The following is a 16,265-nucleotide window of genomic DNA, read 5'->3' on the forward strand; positions in this document are numbered from 1 at the left end:
ACCATTAGCATCCCTCTCTCTACTGCTTCCCTTTGTATGTGTGTGTGTTTTTGTGTGTGTGTCCGGTGTGTGTGTGTGTGTGTGTGTGTGTGTGTGTTTGTGTGTGTGTGTGTGTGTGTGTGTGTGTGTGTGTGTGTGTGTGTGTGTGTGTGTGTGTGTGTGTAAGTGTGAGTGAGTATATCAATATATATCTTTGAACATATCGAGATCCACACTAAACCTCACACGTATGATGGGATACAGTAGATATGAACCCTGTGCTTCGCTCATATATGAACCAAAATCATCATTTTTTGATTCATTGACCCCCCCCCCCCCCCCTCCCCACCCTGTCAGCACATACATATTTAATCTCAGCATCAGATACACCTGTGTAGTAGCACAGTTAATATGTGATAACAGCTTAGGAGGTGGGAAATGGAGAGAATCCACCAGTTTCCGCGTCTATTACGCTAAAGTGGCTCCACTTAACTGGTCAATGGCCATAAATGCATTAATAATCCTCTTTGCTTTCACTGGAAACTTCTTCTGCAAACACAACCACAACAGCAATCACAAGGACTCACTTCAATGATGATGAGTCTGCAGCTGCTGTCTATTTCATTATATAAGGATGCACAGTCGTGGACAGTAACCACACATCTTCTCAAGTACTGGGCTTATGTACAATTTTTGGGGTACTTGTACTTGATTTATACTTCTACTCCTACACTTCTCAGAGGAGATTTGTTGTACATCATATTACACTACATTTGTGTGTGTTTTACTTGCTGGGTTTATATTATTAACACCAAATATAATGACTTCTGTATTATTTTAGATAAATGTATCCAGCAGTTTATCAAATGCCTTATATCTGCATGGTGAAAGTGATACTTACAAATGTAACTGTATTTGAGTACAGTAGTTGAACAAATGCACCTATTTACTCCACCCTTTAAGACTTTTATTATGTAGAGAATTGCACGGTAGTGCAGTGGTCCGCACTACCGCCTCACATGAAGAAGGTTCCAGTTTCCTGCATGGGTATTCTATGGGTTCTCCGGGCACAGTCCACGGGGGCTAGGTTGATTGAAGACTGGCCAAAGATTTGAATGTGAGAGTGAATGGTTGTTTGAGGATACTTTCGAAAGAGACCTGTTAAAATCCTCAGGATTTGATTGGTTCAAGTTGACAGGAAGACAAAATAATAGAAACCTTTTCAATCTATGGATGCGTGATCTCCAAGTGGAGATCCATACATTGTAATGAACCCTACACTAATGCACCTTACAGTGTATTACTATCATTATACATTGTAAGCGGAATAGCTAATGGATGGATGGACCGCCAGATCAGTAATGGGTGGAGTGTATTTCTTGGCATGCTTGGGATCTGTTTATTGGATATTGCACTTCTCAAATTTTCTGTTATGTTTTTATTAAGAGAAATAGTATTTAGACACTATAAGACCCACAATATGTAAACACAGCATTACATAAACTAAACAGCCGATTGGTTGAACTCCATCCAGCATCTTCTATCCGTTGTTTCCAAGCCTCTGTTTGGTTTATCTCACCATTTGTCCATCTCTTACAAACACACAAATAAAAGCAAAATCACATATTTTAATATAAGGGGAATCTGCAGTGATCACAGCACATGCATGTCCAAACCATACACTGTAAATAAACTGCACATTAATAAATACACTGTGATCCGAACCTGAACGACTAGACAAGTGCGTTGGCTGTCCTCCGGGGGGCGCTGTGTTCGCCGCAGCCACACGTTGACCCTAGCGGGACAACCAACAATCTCTTCCGGTCCCAGGCTGACTCGCATTATTTTTGGTTTGTAGTCGCTTTTCCGCGCCGAAGAGAAGAATTGCGCGTGTGTATAAACATCCCGGAGCTTTCTTAGTTACCCATCTGTTCGCAGCTGCAGCCGGTCCACGGCTCCGTGTGTTAGCCGAACATGTCTGCGGAGGAGGCGGACAAAACAACCACCACTGATGCCAGCGCCGGAGACGAGGAGGAGGAATGGCTGTATGGAGGTAAAACACCCAACTGCCCTGAAACCTCCTGTCCGACGGGGACGTGAACCAGGATATCACCTGCTCTCAGTATCCGCCGTCTCCCTTTAGCGTGAAGGGCTTAAGCCGGAGTTAGCCTGGAAGCTAAGCTAGCAGCTAGCACCTAGCCGCTTTGGAGCTTTAGGACTTCTGGGTGTTTGTGTCACGTTTGAGTGTTGAACCCCGGGAATAAAGGTGAGAAACAAAGATGCAATGATGCACTTCGTTCTGTTTCAGATGAGTCTGAGAGCAAAGACGAGGATGAAGAGGCCAAGCTGAACGCAGCAGTCAGGTGATTTCCGTCCACACTCATAACACATGTTCACTTCAACTTGTGACAACTGTCAGGGAATACAACACACTCCTCAGAACACACAATCAAAGATCGACTGAACGGAACCCTTCAGTTTGACATGTTTTAATTGTTACTATAGCTTTTACATGATACTTTATAGTATTTCATTCTCAGTGTTTTTAATGGTTTTGTCTTTATTCTTTGCTCATTAATCAGTTGTTAAGAACTTTGAATTGCACTAATCTGTATGAAAAGTGCTATACAAATGCATGTATCCAAATGTTTGCACTCGTTTCTTTCATATCATGTATTTTACCTTTTCATGAAACAGTTTATGTAAAACTGCAGTTTTACACTTTTTAATTTCAACTAATATATGATTGATTTAGCAATATAGCGATATACATGGCTGCCAGAAAAGCACACCAAAAAAAACAATAGTCGTTCAATTAAATGGATTTTACTGAATAATGAAAAATGAGCTTTATTTGTATCTCTCAACTAACTAAATGAAATTGGAGGCATGCTTTGCTGTGTTTACAGATGGAAGCAAGGACCAGAATTCGGATTCAGTTCGGATGTCAGGCTGTAGCTTCTATTGAGTTATTTAAAGAGAAATAACTTTGCTTGCTAAAAGTGGAAACGACTGGACTTGATACAGAGCAGGGGGGGAAATATAGGAGCTATAACCTAACATGCAGCATATCACTACCAGTGACTGAATGCTTCTTAAACACTTATGTATATATATATATACTGATATGTACTTGCTGTTGCCTGAGGATGTCTGCTGTTTGCAGCTTGAAGGAACTTTATATCTATTACTTCATTGTATCCACAGTGCACCTGCTGATGCTTCCATAGAGGATGCTGCTGAACACGCAACAGGAAATGGAGTGGCCTCTGAGGTAGGTCGCTTTCACGCACTCTTACTGCACAAGTTGCAAAGTGGTCTTCCTCCCTTTTTTTATTTGTAATCACACCCATACTTACCTCCCACCTTTGGGATCCCAGGCCACAGGTGAAGCAGCAGCTGAAGACGTGGACAGTGATAGTGACAGCGATGATGACGACGATGACGTCCGAGTCACCATCGGAGACATTAAAACCGGAGCACCACAATACACGTAGGTTTAATTTAAGATTCATTTAAGATTGTAGATTATAGGTCCAATTACTGGTTATTTGAATGAGCTACTAGTCAGATGGAATTTCACTGCAGCTACTGATTTGTAGTCTAACTCAATATGCTAAAAACAAAAGAAATAAGGTCTTTCATATAGTTTTCACACGTAATCTCAGGAAATCATCAAGCCACCTTATTCTACATCATTATGAACTTTACTTTGGTAATACATTTACGTGATAGTCTTCCTAGATAACTTTTCTTGAACATTCAAAAGACACATGATGTTAAAGTTTTGTTATGAAAGTTTTATTAAGAGTGAGCTTTGAACAAGATACTGTTTGTCCATTCTAGAACTTATGGAGCTACTCCTGTAAATCTCAACATAAAGACAACAGGCTCCCGACCTTATGGACAAGGTATGAGTTAAGACTTTACACAGAGAATATGCTGTATGTGATGTTCATGTCCAGTAACATATTGTGTTGTTTGATTTTAGTGAACTCAAAGATGAAGGGAGTGGATCTTGATGCTCCTGGAAGCATCAATGGGGTTGCAGTGGTGGAGGCGGACATGGAGTCATTTGAAGAGAAACCCTGGAGAAAGCCAGGTCTGTGTTTCTGCTTGTCACTCAATTTTTCAAACCAAACGAATAGAAACAGTAATATAGTAATATCATCATATCAGTCATGTCCGTTTACTGTAACTAAGTTGGTACTGATGAAGAAATCGAATATCTAGCGTGTATAATATATCACAGGATTCTTTTTTCTGTGTGTATGTAGGAGCGGATCTGTCCGACTACTTTAACTATGGCTTCAATGAAGACACGTGGAAGGCGTACTGTGAAAAACAGAAGAGGCTGCGTATGGGTCTGGAGGTCTCTACAGTCAGTTCAGGGACGAGCAAGATCACAGTAAGAAAATCCGATTCTCACATCGTCCCTTTTCTCCTAATACTCCGTACATTTCACCAGATTTCTGTTTTCTTTCGAAGTCTCTCAATCGTATTAGGTTGTTGAAATATCAGCAGATTACATCTTCATGATTGCAACCTTTGAGCCAAATGAGCCGCGAAAATGTAAAAGTAAATCTTCATTTCACATGTCTTATATATTCAGGGTTGCTGCAGGGTCCTTAACTCTAAAATTGTCTAAAGTCTAAACTGAATTTCTGGCCTTAAAGTCTTAAATATGTTAAAACTTTACATACTAGGTCTTAAATATGTTTTGGTAGGTCTTCATTATTTTTAACATTCACTTAACCCTACTTCTCTCAACTTATAAAAGTAGTTTTTAGGGGAAAGAGATTTTTTTTCAATTCATATTTTTAGAGGGGTTATAAAACTAAAGATTATGAGTATTTCCCATTTTGTGTTCTAGTTCTTTATCAATGATCCACATAATAGTACGTTAAATAATAATGATGTATGTGACTTTTGTTATTTTCTTTACACTTTGTGAATTTCATATTGTTTGTTTGTTAATAACTTTATTTGTTCAGCAGTTTTCAGTGTAAAGTGCTTCTCAAATAAAGTAATTTTTCTTATAATCAACATATCTATTATGATAAACTAATCTGGCTCGTTCTTAGGTTCAGCAAGGCAGGACAGGCAACGACAAAGACATATCCAGTTTGCCTGTTCATACCTCGAAGCCAGACTTCACATCTCCCATCAACATGTATAAGAATACCATCAGTCAGGTCACCAGGTAAGTCTTCCACTTTCTTCTACACTTGTAAAAATATCTGGGAATAAAATGCACACATCCAGGTTCCACTAGAATTGTCCAGTAAAGCTGATCCACCAGGGATATGTATGAGCAGTGGAGGGCTGGATGAAGATTAGCACTACATAGAGTTAACTTAAGAAGATAGAGTTTTAGTCATGAATGGTCTGTGTCAGTATGAGTTGATTATTTTAGAGGAAACCACACTGCAAAAAGATGACCTGTTTATTTTTCTAATTCAATTTTCTCTCACAGAAATACACCTGGACACCTCCAGGATTACCAGATTCCGCGTGGTGAAAATAGGTCACCATCCAATGGGCTGTGTGTTTCTTTGTGTTAAGGCCAATGTTTCTGTCATCTCCTTTACCCTCTGCCTTTTGTTTCAAAATGATAGGATCTCTCCCCCTCAGTGGACCGGCCCGCCTGTTCCGGACATGTCCTATTATACGTAAGTTGGCAGTGCTTAGTCCCTACAAGGGGAAATTGGCCTGACTGGAAATATGTGCAGATGTTAGAAACAGCAGGGCCCGGTGATTTTCCAAGGCTCCAACAGATGTTTTCTTTTTCACCCTGTTATGGGGTTCAGTGGCTGATGTGTACTTTAGTAGGAAAATGTCAAACTCGGTTGGAGATCAGTTACACATAGTTTCAGAATTACACAGGGGAGTTAATTTGTACATTGTAAAATGTAAGTATTTATATTGGATACTATTAAAAAGAACAAATCAGACAATATTGCTATTCAGTAGCAGCCTCAAGAGTCCAGTATCATTAGTAGCTGTAATTGTCATCACGTTAGATATTTAATTTATATATAGAAATGATGTTGGTTACTGTGTGTGTGGTAACAGACAGTGTGTCAATGTGATTGTGTCATTTGTATTGGATTGTGGTCAGTTCCTTAATTATTATTTTTTTCTCCATTACCAGGAAGAGCGGTGTCATAGATGTGATTGGTGGACAGACGGCCACCATCAGCCGGGTGGAAGGACGACGCAGACACAACCTGGAGGGCAACAATATCACGGTAAGCTGAAGCGATGGTGTGTTTTTCATACCACGGCGCCTTTAATTAAACACACAAAAAAATAGTATATTAGTACAGCATTCACTTGTGTTGATGTACGTAGCAGCGAACCTGGAGTCAGGTTTGGTTCAATTCCCCAGACTTTCACAGTTGGATTTCTAAGGGGGCATTGTAGATGTAATTTCCAACCTGGAAATTCCGATTTCCTAGTTCAGTTTGAATCTAACCCTTTTTTTTTTTCTGTGTGTTTTTTGTTTCTTTTGCTCTGGGGAAATATTTACTACTCGCATTGAGTTACAGTGAAATGAAATAGTTCAGACTCTGTGTGTTCTCATCCCGACCTCTCTGTCTGTGTGCAGGTGATCTCTGAACACTCCACGTCGGATGCTGAGCCCACTCCAGCTAAGATTCCCACCTTCTTCCCTCCAGGACCTCTTCCTCCGAACATACCCCCACCTCCATTTCTCCCTCCGCCACCAAATGTCAGCACTGCACCCCCACTCATCCCCCCACCCAGTAGGTTCACCTTTCTCTGCTCCTCTCTCTGTGTTTTTTTTTTGTATTTCCATAATTCCGTTTTATGTGTCGAAAACTGACTATTCAATTTGTATCTTCTTCCCCTCTTTCACCCTCGCAGGGTTACCCATTACTGTCCCTCCCCCTGGTTTTCCTCCTCCACCTAGTGGGCCCCCCCCTGCAATCATCCCCAATATGGACAGGTAACAAATCTTCACACAAGAAAACTAGAGCTCCAACTACAGATCACTTTAAAATTCAACATAACTACATGAAATAAATAGTGAAGATAAGGGGATTTTTAGAATGGTATCATCAATTTCTGACTTGGATTGAATATTGTACAACCACATTTACATATAAACAATGTTTTCCATTGCGAAATATTATTTTTAAGAGTGTCCTATAGACTTAAAAAGCACACAGGTCTGATCCAAGAGGTAAAAGTCCTGTTTAGCTGCTTAACTTAATTGCATATGGAAAAATAAACCTTCCAAAGCTAGACTTATTGTGTAAACAGAAACACACACTCTCATGTACGACAGCAACATGTAGTCTTTTCTCTGTTTCTACAGTGGCCACCCTGGAGGTTATGATGGACGCCCTGTTCCTCCGTATCCGTTCCCTCAAGGTGAAAAGCTTTGCTGCATAATCTGATTTTCTAACCCCAGCAACACAACAAATGCCACAACTTGATCTGTGTATATATTTTTGGAAAATATTTACAAAACGTCTGTATATCTTGTTAGTCACATACAGTTGAGACCACTTATAGCGATCAAAAAGCTTGGGACAGAATCGTTCCTATACAAATGTTGCTTGTTATCTGCTTACAGTGTTAATTTTAGTTCTTTATACATGCAGTGTATAGAGTATGGAGTGCACAATGTTACCTTTCACTTTAGTTCCTGGAATATTATACAGAAGCTAGACAATTTGTTTATACTAATTAACTCTTGGCCTGGGACATGTTCACCATAAGCGGTTTCCACTGTAATTGGGTTTATTATTCCTAAAGATTAAACGTGCATGTGCAGTGACAACCATGTCCCTTCCCTTTCCTCAGGTGCTTACCCTCCACCTATGACTGGAGGTGTGCCTCCTCCATGGCCCCCAATGATGGACAACTCGAAACCCTGGGATTATTATCCCCGCCGAGAAGAAAAGAGAGAGAAGGAAAGAGAGAGGCCCAGGGAGAGGACGCATGAGCGGGAAAGAGAACGGGAGCACAGTCCTTCAGCTATGAGCTACACTAGGTGAGACAGACATGCACCAGGACTTACTGGATATACTCTCTATGCTGGAGTGTGAGTTTACAAAGACACCAAATATGATAAACAAGGTGATGCTCAATGTTTCATGAATTTTGAGGTTGGATGTGATCTGAATCACCAGATAAGTACGCCACTGATCCAGGTCTTATTTAGTGAATAAAGTTTCTTACTTGACATGATGTAGTTACATTAAAAAGTTCTTTATCTGCTTCATTTTGAAATTCTTTTTCTACTATTAGTTGCATTAATTCAATCACAACCTGCTGCCAACTGTTTTTTTAATGCCATAGGAATCCCTGACCTCATGTTACACGGCATAAATATGATTCTAATAAGTTTCACCCTATGAAGTTTATATTAGAAAATACACTGCTTTCAGACCAGCCCTGAAGTCTGGACATTTTCCCGTATGTGACGCTAATGTCAGAGTCAGTTGATCTGGACATTTTCTGGAACTTTTCCCGCCAGCCCCAGAGGAAGCATTCAACACGCGCGTTTTGTGCCACCTCTTGCCTCAATGTTCTTGAAAGGGTACTGTTGTTGTGAAAGCATCTGACCAAGCCAATCTCCTGCTGGGTTCATGTATGATAGCAGCTATACTCACCAACACAAGAAGATAAAATATCTGTGGATTTTCTGTAAAATTCCACCATGTGAATGTGATTCTTTGCTACACATGCAATAACAATGCATTAAAAGGGAAATCTCTTGTTCTTTCAATTTCCACAGCGACGAGGAGCGTTATCGTTACCGTGAGTACCAGGAGCGTGGTGGTTACGTAGAGCGCCATCGTGAACGGACGAGTCGAGAGAAAGAGGAAAGACACAGAGAGAGGCGGCACCGAGAGAAAGAGGAGGGACGCCACAAGTCCTCTCGCAGGTTATTTAACACACAAATTCAAATGATAATTTGTTAAACCACTACCCCAAATAATAACTCAATGAAAAGATGCTCGACAAACTTTATATTTCTGGAACCGTACACCAAAATGTTTTCTGTCTTTGTTTTGTCTCTTTCCACTTTGACCCAACCTTTGTGTCCTGTCAAACACCTGTTCCTTTTGTTACTGGCACCACACTGTCTCTGTTATTCTCCTTTCCCTTGTGTCCCCTCTCCATTTCACTTCACCTTTTATTTTCTCCTCACCCATTGATCTTCTTGCCTTCCCTCCTCATCTGCTCCTCTCACCCTCTAATCCTTCCCCTTCTGTTAGCAGCAGCAGCAGGAGGAGGCACGACAGCGAGGAGGGCGACAGCCACCGGAGGCACAAACACAAGAAGAGCAAGAGAAGCAAGGAGGGCAAAGAGCCGGGCGAGGAGATCAGCGCAGACCAAGAGAACCAGGAGGCCATGGAGTAGTGATGCCTCTACACGTCTTTACTCTCTCTCTGTCTCCCTCTTTCCATCCATTCCCCCACCAAGATGAGAGAGAGAGAAGGAAAACGAGAAGATGAGGGCCGACCAACAAAACCAGAAAGTTGCAGAGTGATCAGTGTGTCCTGTCACTCCCCTCTCCATCAGTCTCCATCCTCCCCCGCTGTCGTTCATCCTCACCATCACTTCAAACAGAGAATTGATGAACCTCGGGGAGGTGTTGAAGGAGGGATGTTTGTCCTCTTTTCATCCATCTCTCCTTCTTTAGCTGACATCAATCTTCACCCACCACGTTTCTCTCCCAGATCTTTTCTCCCAGCGCCGCTGTAACAACTGTCCTGCTCACAGATTTCACTGTGTAGTCAGGAAGATCAGAGGAATTTTCTCTTTTCTTGTCATTTGGTTTGTTTGTTGTCCTTTCGTTCTTGTATAAAGACACCGTTAGAGAGCTGTCAGTCTAAGTTCAAGTAAAAACATTTTTGATAAATTGGCTTTTTGTGGCTTTTTTTGAATAAATACTCCAATAATCCTTCAGTTTCCCAGTAATGATTAATATTAATCGTTTACAGGCATTAAGTAAATGTAGTGTTCTTACTATGCATTGAAGAAATATCTTAATATCATCCCCTACTCAAATATGACTTTATATTTTTGCTATGTCTCTTGGATGATGGACCTTTCCAGTGCAGAAGTCGAGTCAATGTTTATAATGTAGCCTGTTGAACACAACCATAGTTCCACCGAAGTGCTGAACAGGCAGAAAATACAAAAATATCAACAAAAAGCAGAGAATAAATAGATGATACAAAAAGCAATAAAATGTTAAACATCTTATACATGTTTTTGAGAATTAAAATATTGCACATTATCAGGATATTGTATCTGCAGGTTCTAATTAACTCCATCAGCTAAGTGTCCATCATTTAGACCTCCAAAAATGTAAAGATTGACTTTATCATAAACTCTGCACCTTATTTAGGAAAATCGATTTTTTTGTCACACGGTGTGACTGTGGCGTGGCGTCAAACTTTGATTAAACGCCATCAAAACACGAGGTTCTGTATCTCGGACATATTTGGTCCAATCGAGTCCAAACTAGACATGTAAGACAAGAGTCCCGGCCTGATGACATCTACATAGAAATCCTGACTTAAAATCACAGCGCACCCTGGTGGCAACAGGAAATGTCTTCTTTTTTTTACGTCTTACACTTGGATGTATTCCTCTTCATCCATTGACCTCAACCATGTCAAACTGTATCAAATGGCTCTCAAGACATTGATAATGAAGAAATAAGATTACTGTGACTGTTCGTCAAACGCCATATTAATGGCGTGGCATCAAAGTTCATCAACTCGCCGTGACACACGAAATTGCTTTAACTTCCGTGTTAATGGGTCAAACTACATTTGTGTAATCGAAGACATTCAGATGGTTTTAAGGAATGGGCGTGGCAAAATAACTGACCCCCTATAGGGCAGCCCCGGCACCACGATTGTCCGACATGTACAAAAATCTATTGGGACATGTGTCTTTTCATAACAAACAATTAAGTCTATTGGATAGATATATCCTAGACGAAACAGGAAGCCCGCCATTTTGGCTTTTGTGGCCATTTTGGTAATATTTTCATTCGATGTTTTATTAATTTATTTAATAAATATTGACAGTGGGGGTATTTATTTGTTTTACCTTACATCGCCTCCCTAATACTTTTCCTTAACATTATTTAAAACATATTATGTATAAAGTTACTGTTGAAAACTTTGTCTTTATATACTTAGATACTTACCTTTACTATTTTCCACATCGTGACACTTAAATTTAACCCTTTTTTTGAGGCATTTATAAGTAATGCATTTAAATTAGGTAAATGAGTTTGATGTTTTATCACGACCTCCACTTTATGTATGGTTGCACACATTAACAAATTAAAACACACTAATGCTCACATCTTCACATCTAATGTATCACAGGGTTGTTTACCATGGAAATTGCACAATTAAAAAATATATTAATTAAATGAAAGCTTGAGAATTGGTTTAAACTTTTCTTATACTGATTGCGTGTGTTCATTAGTCTCATTGCACGATCAGAGAGGATTATGGGAGATTTAATAGAGGCCATTAACATATATACAGTGTACAGCAACAACAAAGCTCCTTGTTGTATGCGGTTGGATCAAAATTCCTCCCACAGGGTCAAAGTCTCCCTTCCCTCTCCCCCCCTGGTGCTGTTTGCTCTGGTTACATGAGCTCACACAGAAGAGAGTTAGAGGCCGTGGATGAAGACATTTACCTGGAGACGACAAAAATAAAAAGGGCCTCAACGCACACGAGCCGCGGAAGAAAATCCTGAGGAGAAAAGAGAGTAGAGCTATCTAGATGATGAAGTGTGTTGTTGTGTTGCTGAGCCTCCTCTCTGTGGGACGCTCGGCTCCTGAGAGCGGCTGCGACCGTCTGGTTCAACCAATCACCATCAGCAATGAACAGGTATGTGCTCAACTTTGCATCTTATATTTTTCATTTCAGTCCATAAAAAAAATGCAATATTGATAATTATCTCCTTAATAGTAAGAAACAAACATGAAACTTAGAATGAACCTGATCCTTCATATCAACGAGTGGATCCTCTTCCATGCTGCAACACCATGTTTCCATGGCCGCCAGCAGGATTTGATGAAACCCTATAGTTTCTTCTACGCACTTGGAAAGATTACAGGAGGATTGGTTTATTGTTTGCCATCTGCAACCTCAACATGAGATTTAGCTTATTGTTGCACAATGGTCCTTTAAAGATAGGGTTGGTAATCCTGGAAAAATCCATAGCAGGCTTCACCTTGACAAAATGCAACCACATGTATACATATGGCTATAAGAACATTAATGGGATTTCAACAAATAAGATTAAGAAAAGAGGTTGAGAAACACTGACAAATATGCCGTGCTCTCTCCGTGCGCTCCAGATGCTTGGTAGGTGGCTGTACATCGGGGGGAGCACTGACCTCCCGGGAAGCCGCTCTCTGGGCCACCTGCTGACCAGTGTCTGGTTGGACATCGCTGCCACTTCCCAGAGCAACATCCTGAACATCATCCAGACTCAGAGAATGTAAACCCCCTCCCACACTGACACCACAGCACTGTTATAAGCACCTCCGTCCGATAAGCACACCATGGGATTTTAAATTGAGTGGACCTCAGAGCAACTTGTAGCTGCAATCGTGAAAAATAAACAAGGAGGAAATATATTTGTTCTAACTTTATATTTTATCATTCCAAAAGTTCAGTCTGGCCCAAGCAAAATGGATTTGCTTGGGCCAGACTGACAGCTTTTAATTGTGTGCATATAAACATGTGTCATCGTTGCCAGTTTGTAGAGCCTCAGTTTCCGTCTAGTATTTAACATGTTTGTCGACAGATGTTTGCATGTATGTAAAGACATTGTCAGCCATAAACTGGAAAATCTCTGGACCCAATTTTCTGGACTTTTTCAATACTTTGCCAATTGCCTCTCATATGTGTAGAGCTCAGAAGTGTCCACAACAGCAGGACATAATGTATAAAATCGTTTGCGGAGACAACGTGTTTTTGTTGACATCACATCGACACCAGCGTTGGCCCTTATCACACAGAGTTCTTGAATCTCGTTGTCTTTCCAACTTGACATCTTTGCTGGCATCCTAGGAAATTTGTGCTCTTGCAGTTTCGCGTACGTTAGAAACGTCATCAACATGACCTCGGTTTCCCTGCTGAATTCTAACACGGTCTCACTAAGACATTTTCTGGACAAGTTACTCGAGGGCTGGCAGGGAAAGTTCCATAAAGTGCATCAGAATACAGTCGACTCTCTTGTGGTATTAACTTCTGATGCCGCTTTTATTTTCTTCCTCACAGATACGGTGATTGTTCGAGCTTAACCTACAACGTGACCTTTGAGAACAGCACGATGTTAATAGGTTAGTGATGAACAGCCATCATGTGGGTAAGATTCTTTCACCTGCATTAAAATATATTCAATCTCCTGAAGTGTGCGTGTTTTTACAGAGCAACCTTTCCACCTGAAGGAAGTCTATCTGCCGACTGATTGCTCCGACTGTCTGGTCGTCTATGAAGAAGTTATCTCTGGAACAGACACGTTTACCAGTCTTCTGCTTTTCAGTAAGAAATACTCGGCTCTAAAACTCAGAATTAACTCTTTTTGTACACAATAGTTTTCTGATGAAATCACTCTACACCAGGCAGCTATTATTTGGGAAACCTGATAGAGGATTAACAGCTTTTGTAAGAAATACAGATAAAAAAAAAGTATTTATTTTCCAGGCAGAAGAAAGAGTGTCTCTGCCGTCCCTCAGGAGATGCTCATGAGACAGGCACAATGTCTCCGCATGCAGTCGCCCATAATGATAAACCCCAACTATGGTGAGATTTTTTAATGTCATATTTTTGTCTTTCTCTGCTGGGCCTTTATAATATGACTCAGAGATGTTTGCTTTGCGACTTATTATTGTTTTTAACGTGCACAGAAATCTGTCCGGACAACATCCTGCCGGAGGAGGGACTCAGCGCCTTCAACTCCTTGTTTGAAGCCAAGATGGGACATCGAGTTGCGAGACTTCTGGACAGTTTTTTTGATATGTTTGTGAACTGATTTATAATTAGAGTCGATTTGTGTCATGAGTCATTTTGAATGAGTAAACATACATTTTTACTGATTGAGAGTAACAGAATGTAATAAATACAATAAATAATTGGTCAAATGTAGTAGCTGCTTTATTTTCTTCTCATTATTGTAACTTAATAATGAATGGATACAAAGATTTCATGTTTGAATATATCCAAATGTCACAAGTAAATTTCCATACAGTTAAAATGATGTTGTACTCTAATCTCTAATACTCTAATAGCGCCTTTATATTATATCAATAATATAAAGGCGCTATATTATTAAGGCCCTTAATAATATATCGCCTTTTTACCTTAAAGAGCTGTTACTACCTTATAAACCCAGTAGAGCACTCTGCTCCCAGAGTTTAGGCCTACTTGTCGTCCCTAAAGTCTCTAAAAGTAGAGTAGGAGCCAGAGCTTTTAGCCATCAAGCTCCTCTGCTGTGGAATAAACTACCACTTTCAGTTCGGGAGGCAGATACCATCTTTTCATTTAAGAGTAGGCTCAAACCTTCCTTTTTGATAAAGCTTATAATTAGAGCTAATTAGTGCGGCAGAACGTTACTTGTTCTATTTTATGACACATGACACACGGAGCTTCTTTTTCCAGCTTCTCCTTCCTCTTCTCCATCCCTATCCCCCTTCCCCGGAATCCCTTTGCTTTATCACCCGCAGATCCAGGGCCTCTGTGGCCGCACCATGGATTGCGGTTTGTTGATCGCGCGGCTCGTGGTGGGTGGCGGTGGACGGTGACTGAGGACTGGAGTGGCGTCTGGTCTGGATGGTGGATCGTGGTCCTGCTGGTTGATGACCATGGACTGTGATTGCAGCGGAACTGCTTGGCATGTCATGTTGGGGTTGTCCTTCCGGATGTTTACCCTCATCAAATGCTGCTAGAGACTTTAATCTTTAATCTTGAAGACTTTAATCTTGATGATGTTTTCCTGCACGTGGCATCTATTGCACTTCTGTCCGTCCTGGGAGAGGGATCCCTCACATGTGGCTCTATCTGAGGTTTCTACGTATTTTTACCCTGTTAAAAGGGTTTTTAGTAGTTTTTCCTTACTCTTGTTGAGGGTTAAGGACAGAGGATGTCACACCCTGTTAAAGCCCTATGAGACGAATTGAAATTTGTGAATATGGGCTATACAAATAAAATTTGATTGATATATTGATTGATTAATCAATGTGTACAATATATACAGTGCTGTGAAAAAGTATTCGCCCCCTTTCTGATTTTAAATTGTTTTGCATATTTGTCACACCTAAATGATTCAGATCATCAAATAAATTTTAATATTAGACCAAGATAACCCGAGCAAATACAAAATACAGTTTTCAAATGACGATTTCAGTTATTAAGGGAAAAAAGCTATCCAGCCTTCCTAGCCCTATGTGCAAAAGTAATTGCCCGCTAAAGCTAATAACTGGTTGTGTCACCCCTGGCGGCAACAACTGCAATCAAGCGTTTGAGATAACTGGCAATGAGTCTTTCAAATCGCTGTGGAGGAATTTTGGTCCAGTCTTCTTTGCAGAATTGTTTTAATTCAGCCACATTGGATGGTTTTCGAGCATTACCAGCTTTTTTGAGGTCATGCCTCAGCATCTCAATCGGATTTAAGTCCGGACTTCACTAGGCCACTGCAAAACCTTCATTTTGTTTTTTTTGAGCCATTCAGAGGTGGACTTGCTGGTGTGTTTCGGATCATTGTCCTGCTGCCAACTCAAGTGTGCTTGAGCTTGAGGTCACGAACTGAGGGCCGGACATTCTCCTTCAGGATTTTCTGGTAGGGAGCCGAATTCATGGTTCAATCAATTATGGCAAGTCATCCAGGTCCTGAAGTTGCAAAGCAGCACCAGACCATCACACTACCACCACCATGTTTGACTGTTGGTATGATGTTGTTTTTATGAAATGCTGTGTTAGTTTTACGCCAGATGTAAATGGACCGAACCCTTGCAAAAAGTTCAACTTTTTTTTGATCAGTCCACAGAATATTTCCCCAAAAGTCTTGGGGATCATCAAGATGTTTTTTGGCAAATGTGAGATGAGCCTTTGTGTTATTTTTGGTCAGCAGTGGCTTTCGCCTTGGAACTCTGCCATTGATGCCAGTTTTGCCAAGTCTCTTTCTTATAGCTGAATCATGAACACTGACCTTAACTGAGGCAAGTGAGGCCTGCAGTTCCTTAGATGTTGTTCTGGGGTCTT

General features: G+C 40.6%; 2 protein-coding genes across 5 annotated transcripts; both read left to right on the forward strand.

Moving 5' to 3' along the window:
• The first annotated feature begins 1,752 nt into the window (after nt 1–1,752).
• On the forward strand, nt 1,753–9,880 carry fip1l1b (FIP1 like 1b (S. cerevisiae)). Of its 4 annotated transcripts, none has more exons than XM_053419231.1 (17): nt 1,753–2,032; nt 2,288–2,342; nt 3,187–3,253; nt 3,360–3,472; nt 3,826–3,890; nt 3,971–4,081; nt 4,257–4,387; nt 5,064–5,182; nt 5,456–5,506; nt 5,598–5,651; nt 6,134–6,230; nt 6,590–6,746; nt 6,868–6,949; nt 7,322–7,377; nt 7,813–8,002; nt 8,750–8,899; nt 9,234–9,880. In XM_053419231.1, exons 1-17 carry the CDS (start codon nt 1,954–1,956, stop codon nt 9,376–9,378), a joined length of 1,722 nt encoding a protein of 573 aa, XP_053275206.1. In that variant the 5' UTR covers nt 1,753–1,953; the 3' UTR covers nt 9,379–9,880. The 4 variants fall into 4 exon arrangements, with proteins under 4 accessions (XP_053275206.1, XP_053275207.1, XP_053275208.1 ...); XM_053419232.1 differs by having other exon boundaries at nt 9,237–9,880; XM_053419233.1 differs by lacking the exon at nt 5,456–5,506.
• A 1,721-nt stretch (nt 9,881–11,601) lies between these two features.
• Nucleotides 11,602–14,153, forward strand: LOC128436826 (uncharacterized). The gene is made up of 6 exons (XM_053418713.1): nt 11,602–11,885; nt 12,359–12,501; nt 13,287–13,348; nt 13,437–13,550; nt 13,713–13,811; nt 13,916–14,153. Exons 1-6 carry the CDS (start codon nt 11,778–11,780, stop codon nt 14,038–14,040), a joined length of 651 nt encoding a protein of 216 aa, XP_053274688.1. The 5' UTR covers nt 11,602–11,777; the 3' UTR covers nt 14,041–14,153.
• The last annotated feature ends 2,112 nt before the right edge of the window (nt 14,154–16,265 follow it).

Source organism: Pleuronectes platessa, chromosome 3 (genome assembly GCF_947347685.1).
Source record: "Pleuronectes platessa chromosome 3, fPlePla1.1, whole genome shotgun sequence".
In the NCBI taxonomy this organism is placed as follows: Eukaryota; Metazoa; Chordata; class Actinopteri; order Pleuronectiformes; family Pleuronectidae; genus Pleuronectes; species Pleuronectes platessa.